The sequence below is a fragment of the Chamaea fasciata genome, unplaced genomic scaffold, assembly GCF_029207755.1.
Source record: "Chamaea fasciata isolate MVZ Bird 193981 ecotype frontalis unplaced genomic scaffold, bChaFas1.0.hap1 SCAF_11, whole genome shotgun sequence".
In the NCBI taxonomy this organism is placed as follows: Eukaryota; Metazoa; Chordata; class Aves; order Passeriformes; family Sylviidae; genus Chamaea; species Chamaea fasciata.
In genome coordinates, this window is record NW_027094096.1 from 5,567,441 (window position 1) to 5,580,022 (window position 12,582).

General features: G+C 46.1%; 2 protein-coding genes across 8 annotated transcripts in view; both read right to left on the bottom strand.

Annotated features, from left to right (window-relative positions):
- INPP5D (inositol polyphosphate-5-phosphatase D) overlaps positions 1–3,756 on the bottom strand; it is a 55,234-nt gene extending 51,478 nt beyond the window's left edge. The window contains exons 1-2 of one of the 2 annotated variants that reach the window (XM_066194102.1): positions 3,677–3,756; positions 844–1,075 (exon numbers count right to left, since the gene is read on the bottom strand). In XM_066194102.1, the coding sequence (XP_066050199.1) occupies positions 844–977 (134 nt within the window). In that variant the 5' untranslated portion in view covers positions 978–1,075; positions 3,677–3,756. Of the gene's footprint in view, positions 1–843; positions 1,528–3,676 lie in introns of those variants that run through there. The other variant, XM_066194103.1, reaches the window with a different exon arrangement.
- Positions 3,757–4,037: 281 nt separating this feature from the next.
- Positions 4,038–12,582, bottom strand: part of NEU2 (neuraminidase 2) — a 38,620-nt gene continuing 30,075 nt past the window's right edge. For all 6 annotated transcript variants that reach the window (XM_066194108.1, XM_066194113.1, XM_066194109.1 and 3 more), the window contains 2 exons: positions 8,091–8,295; positions 4,038–6,392 (listed from right to left, as the gene is read on the bottom strand). In XM_066194108.1, the coding sequence (XP_066050205.1) occupies positions 5,454–6,392; positions 8,091–8,295 (1,144 nt within the window). In that variant the 3' untranslated portion in view covers positions 4,038–5,453. The remainder of the gene's footprint in view (positions 6,393–8,090; positions 8,296–12,582) is intronic.

Genomic DNA, 12,582 nt, shown 5'->3' on the forward strand with positions numbered 1-12,582 from the left:
TTCAGACAGAAAATGAGAAACTTGCTTGTAATGTAATGTGGGGTAAAGATGAAACGAGTTTTATTGATCTGCTGCAAAATGGCAGCAAAGAGGATCTGATAGGGTCCTACAAGGGCTCTCTTGATCTCTCCTAAGCAAGGAGCAACTGTCTGATCTCTCTGTAAGATAAAGTCAAATGTCTCAGATTTTACCTAGTGACTATCCCTGCTCTTCTGCCTTCAGGAAAAAAACCTGCCCCTCACAAACCCAGGGCAGGAGGCCTTGCTCTCTGGTCTCTGACATAACCTAGAAGCGGGGGATCAGCACTGCCAGGACTTCTCTCCCTATTTCCCACATGAAGCGTTTACCCCATGGGCCACATTAATGATGCAGGTGGAATCACTGCTGTGCTGGATATACTATGCACAGCTCCAGGAACTATTTCAAGCCTTTTGCTGAATGCAGCACAGTACAAGCAGGGAGCTCAAACATACACTGAACCAGAGCAAGAGAAGTGCCTGGAAGGTCCCCGGCTCAGGACTTGGGTCACTAAGGATAAATACTTGACCCTAGTTGTTAAGACACTCCAGAAGTTCAAGAGGTTATGTTCTCTCAGAGCACAGCAGCAGTGTCTTTGACCATTCTCTCCTTTTGAATCATTGGCAAGAGCAGCGTGAGCAGTACAGCAGTACCCTTCCCCACCCCATGGCCCGGTCTGGTGAAACTATCTGTGCTCTAATGAGGGCTGCCCACTCCCGGTGAGTACAGCACCTGTTTGCCTCTGTGCTGGGGAGGAGGCAGGGATGACCCCTGCCCAGCAGGGACAGCAGTGTAGGCTGAGGGCGCGGTGAACGCTGTACTTACAGCACGCAGAGTGCATATGCCGAAGCAATTGACTCACTGGCCCGCACAAGGAAGCTGCCGTCCTTGCCTACTTTGGAGAGCAGGTCTTCAGCTCTGGAGCGAGTGATGTTGCCGTGGTACCAGCACTGATCCATCTCTGGAGCTGGAGGAAACCTGAATGCCAACACAGGAGCTGCCAGAGCCGCCTGTGTGTCTGTGTATAACGATCAGCCAGCTTCAGCTCACCAGCTTCCTGTTTCAATAGCACAGAGAGAGAAAGGAAACTCAGCCACGGACAACTTCCTCAACTCAAACAGCACAGAGAGGGAGTGTGACATATCCCAGCAGCTCCCATTCTCCCTCTTCATGCTGCCGCTGAAGTGACTAGCAAGCCCATGTTCCCTGCCTTTCCCTCCTGCTTTGTGTCCAAAAGTCCCAGCTGGTGATCTCTTCTGCTTTCTCATAGATTGAGTCCCCCAGGCTCTAGTGGCCTGCTGTCCAATTTATGATCTCCTGCCAGATCCTCTGAGTTTTCATCTTTTTCCTGTCTGTCCTACCCACCACAGGTCTTCATGGGGAATAAATAAACCTCTGATCAAAAACACACTGTGCATTAGGATACATAGCACTGGCTGCCCCATTCCTGCCTTGACTAGTCCTCATATCTAATTAGGTGTGAGGAGAATTCTAAAAAATAAAATTACTACTGCATGTCTCCATGCACAGAAGCAGACTGAAAGGCTGATTTGTGCTGGGGATTTTTGACCAAAGTTCCCTGTCAGCTACTGTAAGATGGATTCAAAGATCTTTCCTACTCTAAATCCCCAAAGGTGGGATAGAGCAGAGCTGTGTCTTGCAACCTGCGTCAGAGAGGGGAGAACTGGAGCTTTCACTTCCCTTTTCTTTGTCTGTGCATCTGTCTCTCAGCTATGCTGTGTGGCATGCTTAGTGCTGCATCTCCAAGGCATATTTGCAGCAATGCCAGGACATTCCTACAGGGGCACTGCCTGCATGGCAATTTTGGTTGTCTATCCAGTACCTCCAACCACTCTGCCCTCTGCACATCTACATTCGAGCTGTACCTGAAAGCAGGAGCTGAGCTGGGACTCAAAGTCAAGAGGCAAAGGTGCAAACCCTGCTAGCCCTATGCAACCGTTGGTTCCCAGAGCCAGGAGAAGTGCTGGAACTGCAGTAGCTGGTCCATGCATGAAGTGCTATGCTGTACACTGCATGGACAGCAAGGCAGGAGAGAAGAGACTGTCACTGCACTGGGGGAGGCTAGAATGTGTGGGTGGGGAAAAGGAGAGTGAACCAGCACAACACAGCATCCATCCCTGTAAGCCTTCTTGTGGCTTTCAGTTATGCAGAGGCTTGGTCTGCAGTGTCCAGCTTAACCACTGCACTGAGATGAAACTGTGGGCAGCAGCAGCAGCCCGAAGCTGTGCGGCCAGAGCAAGGCCCTGCTAGATGAGCAGAACTGCATCGTGCAGGGCTTCCTGTCCATGCTGAGCAAGCGCTGTGTGCACACCAAAATTAGCTCAGCTGAACCTGGCCTTCAGCTCCACCAACATCCACACAGGCCTTCAGCAGACAAACTCCTATGGATTCAAGTGCCTAAATGGAGTCAGACACTGAATGCCACGAAGGGGCTCTGCCAGTGGACAGTACCTGTAAGCTACAGAGTGGTTACAAACTCTGTTCTCCCAGCCATGGGCAAAGGCACCATGCAGCTGCTCTGAGAGCCCTGCCTAGCCACAGTGCACTGCTAACCTCACCTGCACCAAGTCCTTGGGATTCCTGGTACCTACAGTAGCTTCTCTGGAGCACAGCTGCAGCAGGAAGCAGAACAGCTCTGAATGTCAACCACCGCTTCACCTCACAGTGCTCTCCATGCAACAGACATGTATCTGGATGCAGAGCAGCCAGAGCTGCTCACAACATGAGTTTTGATAGAATTAAATTGTTTGGAGAGCTTCTCCTCATCTTCTGCAAACTAACACCAGGTAACAGGTACAAGCCCTCATTAAACATCTGAGACTAATTGGCTGCATACTTAGCTTCTATCCACCCCACCACCAACATAGATTTTTAGCAAGCTGCTGCTATTTTGCTATTTCCTTCAAATCCCATGTCCAGGCACACACTACTCCTTGATTTGGAGACAAAAACAAGGGGAAGGGTTCCAAGTACAGATGATGATTATGGCAATTGAATGTGCAGACTGGTTTCTGTGAGTATTTCTTGGTCCTTAAAGAAAGCACAGTACAGCTCCAGTTGCTCAAAAGGTGAATCCCAATCCCTAATATAAACAGCTCTGTGATCCCTAATGGCTTATTAGCTTGGAGTAATGTCTTATCTCCAAGACACTACAATAGACATTTTATCTAAACTATAAATAAAATGCTATAGATGTCCAGGTAGTACTGTACCAGATGAGTGTCCACGCATCAGCCTCTCCAGAACCAGTAAATAAATACAGTCTGTGGCATCATTCAAGATGTACAGTGTTCACCCAATCTCCCCCTCCCACTCCCACCCTCCCCACTTATATTCAGCCTGTGCATTGCATCAGCATGGGAACTGCCAGGCTTGTCCAGATAAAATCTCAAGTATTCATTTCTATGTCATGAAACTAGAGTATTCCACAGTACCTGATGAGGAGGTTAAGTCTGTAGGGCAGCAGTTAGCTTTGCTGAAGTCTAAATTTACTACTCCCTAATTAAGCATCAGTAACAGGCTGTTGGCCACAAAGGTCATTTAGGCTCTGGCCTACATCTAAAGAGCATATGAGTAATACCCAAAAAGTACTGACTACCTGAGCCTCTGTGCTATTCCCGCCCAGCGTGTTACTGACCTGCTGCTTGGAAAAGGCTTGACAAGTTACAGGTGTATCTGTGAAGGTCACAAGATCCCTTCACTCCCTTGGTATATGCAGCATCCAGGTGCCCTGAAAGAAATCTCCATAGTAAGAAAAGTCAAGGCCTCTTTTCCCACCCCCATGGAAGCTGTCAGTAGTAAAAGACAAGGGTAGGAGCACTGTGCAAGCAGACTCACAGACCTGAGCAGTAACACTGCAAAGGATCCTATGGGACTCGCTAGTGTTCACCAAAGGGGATGTGTTCTGAGAGACCTCTGAAAAGCAGGTGTTTTTCTTCACCAAGAGGGCAAACAAACATATTTTCCTTGTGGTCACTGAACGTGTGCACACACACAGGATACAATACACAGGAAACAAGCACAGACTGGTTCAAATGCAGAATTTTGTAGAGGCATGGGTAACTTTCCTAGCTCCATCTGCTCTGATGTGTCTCGCCTGGTAGCCATTTGTTTCTGGTCAGTCCCTTGTCTAGTCATTGTAGAACGCCTCCTTTCAAAACACACTGTATAGTAGTAGAACAGTGTCTCTCTCACCAAAACTAGAGCTGTTTCCTTCAGAAATCTGCTGAAAAACTGTCTACATTGAAAAGCCTTCCAGCTTGAGTGTTTTATGCTACTCGGGCCTTGGTCAGTTCTCCTTCCTCTGACACTGGTGCTTTTTTGCCGAAAGCGGGACAATGTCATTTGTTTGACATAGATGTGCCTCATATGCCAATAATACTTTGTAATAACAAGACACGGAGTTGTCAACAATAAGAATAGTCGCTGTGTGGATCATAGCTTGGCACTTGCGTTAGAAAGACCAGCAAGCACTTCCCCTCCTGACTCTAAATTGGGAGCTCCCTCTGCAGACCTGTCCTGATCCTGCAGTTCCCACATAGGCAAAATGCCGTTTTTGCCATTTGCTCTGCCCCCCAACATCGAAGGGTTCTGGTGTGTGCCCTCAATGACTCCTACTGTCACTGCCCAGGGAGAGGGAGCAGCCAGAGCACACAAGGCTGTGGTTTTCTTACACATGAAAACGGCACCTTCTCAATGCAGTGTAAGCAAAAGGGCGAGTAAGCAAGGAAGCACAGCATGGGAAGTAAGGCAAAGGGTAAGTTAGACAGAAGCCCCTGGGGTGCCTAGGAACTCAGCAAGGCAACCCCAAATGCACTGAAGACGTTGGCAAGGAATATCCCAAGAGCAAGGCATCACGTGGCCTTGCTGAAATAAGCAGACAGAAAGCCCTGGAAATTACAGGTGCCCACATTCCTACACTGGCTGTAAGAAGCAGTGCTCCCTTACCAGAGCCAAAGCAGTTTCCTGAAGAAGATGACAGCAGATATAGGCTAGTAAGCACAGTGCCCTCTCTAGAAGTTTCTCCACAACTTACTAAATACCACGCAGCATAACCCTGCTGCCATCTGTTCCCTTGCAGTCCCTGCACTGTCAGCATACATGTCCCTGATGAAGTCTATCAGAGACCTCAAGGTCTGACAAAGGTCACACTTGTTTTGGGCACATGTGTAAAAAGGCAGCTAAAGACAAAGGCAAAAAGGGAAAACATGCAATAGAAAACAAAACCAAACATGTTCGGCTGTGGTGTGTTTAATGGATTTGACAATCTACAGACACAACAAGACAAGACCACACCTTTTACTCCTGTGTGCAGCAGGAGTAAAAAAACACCTTTTACTGAGGGATGAGAAATGACAGTATGAAGTATCAGCAAAGATGGTTTTCAGAGGGATGCTGATGGAAAGGCTTGAGATTCAGTATTCTGAGGGAAAGGCTTGCTTCAAGGTGAACATGACAAAAATCATCTCTTCACATTGTCTGTGGGTCCCGTATTCAAAGAGGCAGGAGAACAAAGGTGAGCCATCGGGCCCAACACCCATGTACTGCAGATCCGAATAAGCGCACAGGCCCTTGAAGAGTATGCTGGGCTTTGTCCAGTGTGCTGGATTTAAAGGGCTTTTGTTGAGGTAAACTCCTAAATCTTTTCGACCTCTTGGGTCTGTAGGATGAGTGTAGAGTAACCAACTATCTTGACATCTGGCATTCAGGGGAGGTGGAAAGGCAGTAATACTTCCATGGCATCCAGAGGGAGGTTCTGTTAGCCTTTCAACCCGCTGGCCTCCCTCGAAGTCCAGCCCGTGGTTGTAGCTGACAGCCTGGATCCTGGCTCCCCTGTCACTCCTTGCATTGCAGTAAAGGACCGTTCTGCCACAGGTGTGCACCTCTGCTACCTGGCACTCCACCGCGCTCTCCTCCCCCACAAAGTTCCCCTTCTCCCACGTTGTCCCATGGTCAGAGCTGATGAAGCAGAAGGCATGAGGGGTGGGGTGTTTCTTGGGGTCCAAGATACGATAGGCATAGGCAGGAATCACAAGGCTCCGGGCCTTGTTGAGCAATTGTAACCCATGACCCGGCCCCACCGCAAATGTGGCCCAGTTCTTGTACTCATTCCTAATGGTCCTGTCGGTGACATCGTGGGCAGCGCTCCAGGTGCGTCCTTGGTCCGTGCTCGTGACATAGCAGAGACGTACCAGGTTGATCTTTGTCTTCAGCTGATGCTGCTCAGAGATCTTTCCTGGGACAGCTATGAAGAACAAGATGAGTTTCCCCGAGACCTCATCATATACTGGGCAGGGGTTCATAGATCGGTGGCCTTCCAGCCGTGCACTGACAAGGGTCTCCATCCTTTTCCACTGCCAGGGCCCGTAGCAAGGGAGACAAGAATGGAACACACTGTTACAAAGCGACCCACATTACAGTGCAAGGATGTCTGGATAAAAGCTACAGAAGAGCATGGGAGGAACAGAAACAGGGTAATGGATAGAGCAAGAAATGGGAAGACAATAATCTGGCGTCACCAAAGGCAAGTGAAAATTATTTAGCATGTACGTTTCACCAAGCATGGGGGTTATGTCCTTTTCAATTACTACTCCCTGAGGAACTGATAGCTCCATATCTCGATGCAGCTGGTGTCTGATGACACCCTTAAAAAAGTTACAGCAACTGAATTTTCAGAAATCGTCACAAATATATATATGGCACACAGACATGACGGGTGGTCAAAGTGTGCTAGTACAGACGCTGTGCTGGATCAGTGTTTTGTAGGAAGTCACAGAGAAACACAAGCCCTTTTCAAGCATCCTGGATGATGACAAATTCCTTTTCATTTGGGCTCCTGTTCCTCCACTTTGATGTGAATGTAGGTGAATGGGCAACCCAGCCTACACTGAGGCACTTTGCTAGGGCTGATTGCGTGGCTCTGGTGTGGAGATTTGGACCCTGAGCTGTCTGACTCAGAAAATAGGTCACAGAGCTGGTATAACTACCCAGCAAGCCCCATTTTCCTGTAATGAATAGCACATAACATAATCATGTTTCTAACACTAGCATTGCAATTAGAAAACTATGACTATATAATGCTATTGGCTTGGTAAGCAAAGCAGTAGTTTCCAGTAAGATTATATTAATTAGCTTTTCTGCCCTGATTTGCTGATTAGTCTTTTTGTTCATATCTTATCTTTTTCTATCCAACTAATATTACCTTTTATTGAAAATTTAATATTTCCATTTAAAGAAACTCTAGCATGTGAACACAAATTACTAAGTTTATGACCAACTGAACCCCACTTACTCAATTACAGGGAGTTACACAAGATGTTACCTGAATGGTATGACACTACAGATGTGCTCAGAGGCTGCTTCTGCTAGGCAGACTCCAGCTCTTAAGAGTCTGTAATCTAAGACAACCAACGAAGGTTTGAAATAGAAAAAAATATTTTTTTTCCCCCAAGACAGTAATGCCTTTGCACATGCAAGAAAATTATTATAAATAGAGTTTCCACCACCCCCAGCCACCCAGCAGCATAACTGGTAGGTTAATAAGGTAGCAAATTCACTGGCACCAAAAAAGCAGACACTTTTTTTGCATGGGGAGACTAGCTATTCTCAATTGTTTTTTATACCAGAAATTAGTCCTGAAATGATGAATTAAAATAAAAAAGAATAGTCACTGATTGCTTGTTTACTCTTCCCCAACGTTGGGGCATTTCTTCCTCTTCCTTGAGGTATTTCTGCCTCTCCACTGCATTTTTCCCGCTACAACAGGACTTTTGTCCCATCTCTGTATCTGCATCCCCAGCTCTGCAGTGATGGGTCAAAGCCACCCCTAGAATACCTACTCCATTTTAGTCCCCCCAACAGCTGCCTATAGGTTTGAATCCCAGCAGTTATAACGAGATGTGCATTATTTATAGCCAGATTTGTCTCCCGTACCTGGGGAGGAGAAGCTGCCCTGTCCTTACAGCAAGAGGGCAGATACATTCAGCTCAGTGGGAGCAGGTGGGCAGAAGAGAGGGCAGTGTGTGTCCCCCACTTCCTCCCTGCACTGGTACCTGAACGTGCTGCGTGCCTGGGTCGTACATGCCTCTGCGCATGACTATCAGCTTGGCATGTTCGTCCACCGGGTCCTCTCGCTCCTCAGCAAAGGCCAGGATCATGCTGAACCGTGGCAGGTAGAGCAGGGCTGGAATTCGATAGCTCCAGGTACCGTTCTGGAATAATGTCTCTTGCTCCAAGACAGGGAACGCAGCCATTGTGCTAGAGGGAAGAGGACAAAGCACACTGCATTTTGACCCAGCAAAATATGATGGGGCAGATTCCACTGCTTTTTGCTCTCTCTGCTCAGTGAGACCTGTCCTGCATTGAAACATACTCTCTGCTACTTTCAGCTTTGTCTTTTCGTTCTGCTTTTCCAAAGGGAACCTATGCATAGCATAGTGGCTGGAACTCAGGCCAAACTTACTTCAGGAACAGCCTGGTTGGTCTGACTGGAGTGTCGCAAGGTAAGTACACCAAGTACAGTCAATGAAAAAGTGTGCTTTGTTTTGTCTATTTAATTAAATGCACAGGGTGGGGTCTTTTTGGGGTTTTTTTTGTTTACTCTGTAATTCAGATGACTGTTGATAATAAGACATTGTAGTACATTCTCTCTGAAGACCATTAATTTCTCTGTTGATGTTATATCCAAAACTTGGCACAGAACGTCTGCTTTGCCAAATATGAGATTAAAACCCCATATAAATGACACAATGAGGCAATCCCTGGCCCCAGGCATGCCTCTGTTTGAGGATGGCAAGTGCCTCACTGAGCATGAAGAAGGAAAGGGAAAGGATACCCCTCCTTCCTTAAGATCAAAGAATAGTCTGAATGGTGTCACATCACTTGGGATGAAATTCCTGACAGGCAGAAACCTTGTCCTCTTTACAAAGATTTAAAAGAAATGTTTTGGAGGAAAGCAAACATGAGGGACAATTTAAGGAAGCTGCCTCTGTGTAACTGGTCTGTGCTAAGCCCCTCTTCAGACCTACTTGGCCTTCTGTCCTCTTGCACCAGTGAGCCAACTCACCCCAGTGAAAAAGCCAATAGATTGAGGGAATTATGTCTCAGCAGATGGGGGAAAAATAAGAAAGAAAAAAGAGAAAAATATAAAAGGAAAAAAAAGAAGAAAATTCTCACATGATGCACCAGAAACTGAAGGCTTGGATATTCCCTGCTCAGCAGAGAAGGCGGGGAAGAAAAAAAAAGAAAAAAAAAAAAATTAAAAATCAAGCCTTAGATCTCTGACGCATTGAGTGGGTAGGATGGCAGGAAGAAGATGACAATACACTATGAGTAAGAAATTCAAATGCCTCCTACCTCGCTGAGGCAAGACTTGCTGCCCTCTTTGTTGAGGATTCTCCTATTTACCTAAATCTTGGCGAGTGCTATAGCAGCTACTGGACACAGATGAGCTCCTGATGTTCTTGAAGGCTGCCTGGATAATTCAGGACCAGATATGGAGACAGCTTCAGAGTGCTTGTACCTACCTGAGAATAGTTTGCAGTCTTCCATCTTTAAGAAGATTATATTAGCCAGCCTAACTAACATAGTTGACTATTTTTTTTTACAGCGTTTGCTTCTGAGTTAGAAAAACAGAGATAAACTCAGTTTATCCTCCAGACAAGCCTGAAGCACAAGGCTAGCTAGCCCACAGGACCATACATTCCACTCTATCCAGATCCACAGCTAGGCAGCGAGTGTTCAAATATTCCCTGCTTTCACCTTCCAGATGCTATAAATATCAGCGAGATTTGTGAACTCACAGCACTGTTCAGAAGGCTCTGAACTGCACTGCTCTAGCTAAAGCCAGCTGCACGGTCCACAGTAAGCCACAGCTCCACTGCCACTCTGATCCAAAGGCACTGGAGAGGGAAGTCTATCTCCCAGGAGCAGCTGCTCCCTCCTCACTGTCGCAGAAGGTACAGCAGTGTGAGGCAAGGCAGCGGCACCCCAACTACACAGAGTGTTACCAGAACCGGATCACAGCTATCCATGCAACAACATGAAGGAAATAGCAAGACCTTCCTAGAACAAATAACTGTGCTCTTCAGATACTTACCAGCATGGATCTGGCTATTTATGGCTCCTGAAACAGAAACTCACCAGTGTGCTTCCAGACTATTTAAAGGGAGATTATTTAAAGGGAGATTAGTCAGCCTGTCTAGTGCAGCACAGGTTCCCTAGCGTTCCTGCTCATGATGCCATCCCGATCTTGCAGTCCTGCTTCCGAGCAGGGCAGCAGGGGGGAAAAAAGAAAAGGAGAGGAAGAAAGGGAGGGAGAGAGAGATCTGGGGTGGCCCATGAAGCCCCTGACTGAAAACCAAGAGACCGGTGCCATGGGAGGCCATGCTGCAGCCTGCTGCACATGTCCCTCCCATCTGAGCCTGTCACCTGCACACAGTTCTGCCCACACTCTCAACCCCTCTGTGACATGCTCAATGTGAATGTCACAACATCTTCCACTTACTGCCAAGTGGGGATTGAGGAAATAGCTGAACTGGGAATAGCTGCCATAGAAACAAGCCTGAGGTTCCTGGACACAGCAACTATAATCAAGGAAAATACTAGAATCAAGTGACATTTCCATCTATTCAGAGACTAAACAGAGATATGTGTGAGTGCATGTGTGCATATACACTTGTACATACACTCTCTACACACAGTGCAGGTATTATGGCTGTATGCTTATACATACATGCTATGTAATCATCTGCAGAGAAACTTTTCCACCCTTTTTTAAACACACAAAGTCAGTATTCAGCTTCTTCTATGTTCTCCCTTGTGGATTCTTATGCAGAGATTGAGTCATGACAGCTTGAAGTTTCACACAGAATCAAAAATGCAGGATCTTTTACTAAGCTTAAAGTTCATAATATATATATATTTAAAAAAGCAAAATAGTGCTGCTTTAGTTACTTGTCCAGCCAACTGAAAGGAATTGATTTTTCTTTTGACCAGAATCTGTATTCAAAGGCATGCCCACTAACTTGACTCTCCTGAATAAAAAAGAAGTAAGGTTAGCAAATCATTGACAGCCATATGAAGAGTGTTCCAATGCTCATACTCCAGGACTGCAGGAATTCAGATCACACATGCTAGTCCTTCCAAGGTTACATTGCCAAGGCATGCATGCGTCCACGATTCTACTTTGTTTCTAAACCGTACTGAAATAGCACTGGCTGGCCTGCAAGGAAGAAAACGGTGTTGCAGCCAGCATACACCAAGGACATGGGCAAGACAAAGATCACAGCAATATCTTTTGAAATACTAAGAGCTATATTGGGAAAAAAGATAAGCTTCTGGGAATACAAAGGCCTGAAACACAAGCAAGAGATTGGAGAGCTGTACACATGAAGACAGAAGTTGCTCAGACCTGTATCAGCTTAACAACCTTGGAGAGAAGAGTTAGCTGCACTTTTATGAACTATAGGAGTAAGAAAGGGGAACTGGATGTAGTAATTTTTTTCCTAAGAGAAAAGAACATAGCTGGTCACCTCTTTCTGGATGACAGAGGTGCTAGTGAGCAGAAGGGAAATTTATCATGTAGCCATTAAGCCAATATTTCCTACTGCATTTTGGTATTTATTGGAGTCTTTAATTTATTTTCCAGGCTTATCCTTGCAAAGTGTCTTGTTCAGGGAGGCTGATGTTTACCTGCAATTCCTCTCCAAGGCATGAGGGAAGCACTGAGATGCAATACTTCACCTCTGGGCAGGCTGGGCAGACAGGGAAGGATGAGCACACTGGAAACACTAAGAGAAGGGGGAGTTAAACTGGAGGAAGCCATTACTCATCATTTGCAAGTTACACAGCTGTAATGATTTCCAAAGCAGAGACTGTTTCCAGCACACCAGGAGAGTCAAAAGAAAAAACAGTTGTCAACAAGTGAATTTATGGTGGATTTAATGCCTGGAAGGAGCCCAAGTGGCAGTAAGGAAAAGGTGCTTGTAGAGACCAGGAGACGGTATTTGTTTCTTCTACTTCTGTCCTTCAAGGCAGCTCACATGGACTTGGAGCAGGAGAAGCCATTGCATGTTTATTTAATCCTCTCCAAGAAAAGTAAGTAAAAAGCATAACATTTCCACTGGCCTCAGCTTCTGTAAAAACCTGTTCTGAACATGATCAGAACCAAGCTGAAATGACAGCATGTCTTTAAAACAAACCAACAGAAATGAGGTAACATGTTGAACTCAATCCCTTGATCCCTGCACTCTGGGCAGCAGTTATCTTGTTCTTGAATGGTTTCAGATAGGTCCCAAAAGAGCTATCCAACCCATTCAGGGAGAGTCTGGGGTAAAAAAAAAAACACAATCAAAAAACGCACAGAGAGTCACATAAAAAATTCAACTAAAATTCTACTTTTCAAGGCACGCATAAGAACCCAGGACTGGTAGTGCTCTACTAAACATCAGACCTGGACTGACAGTGTTTTCCAAACCTGTAAAGTCAACCAAGCATTATGCCAAAACACACTCCTTGTCTCGCCTAAAGGGAAATAAGACATTT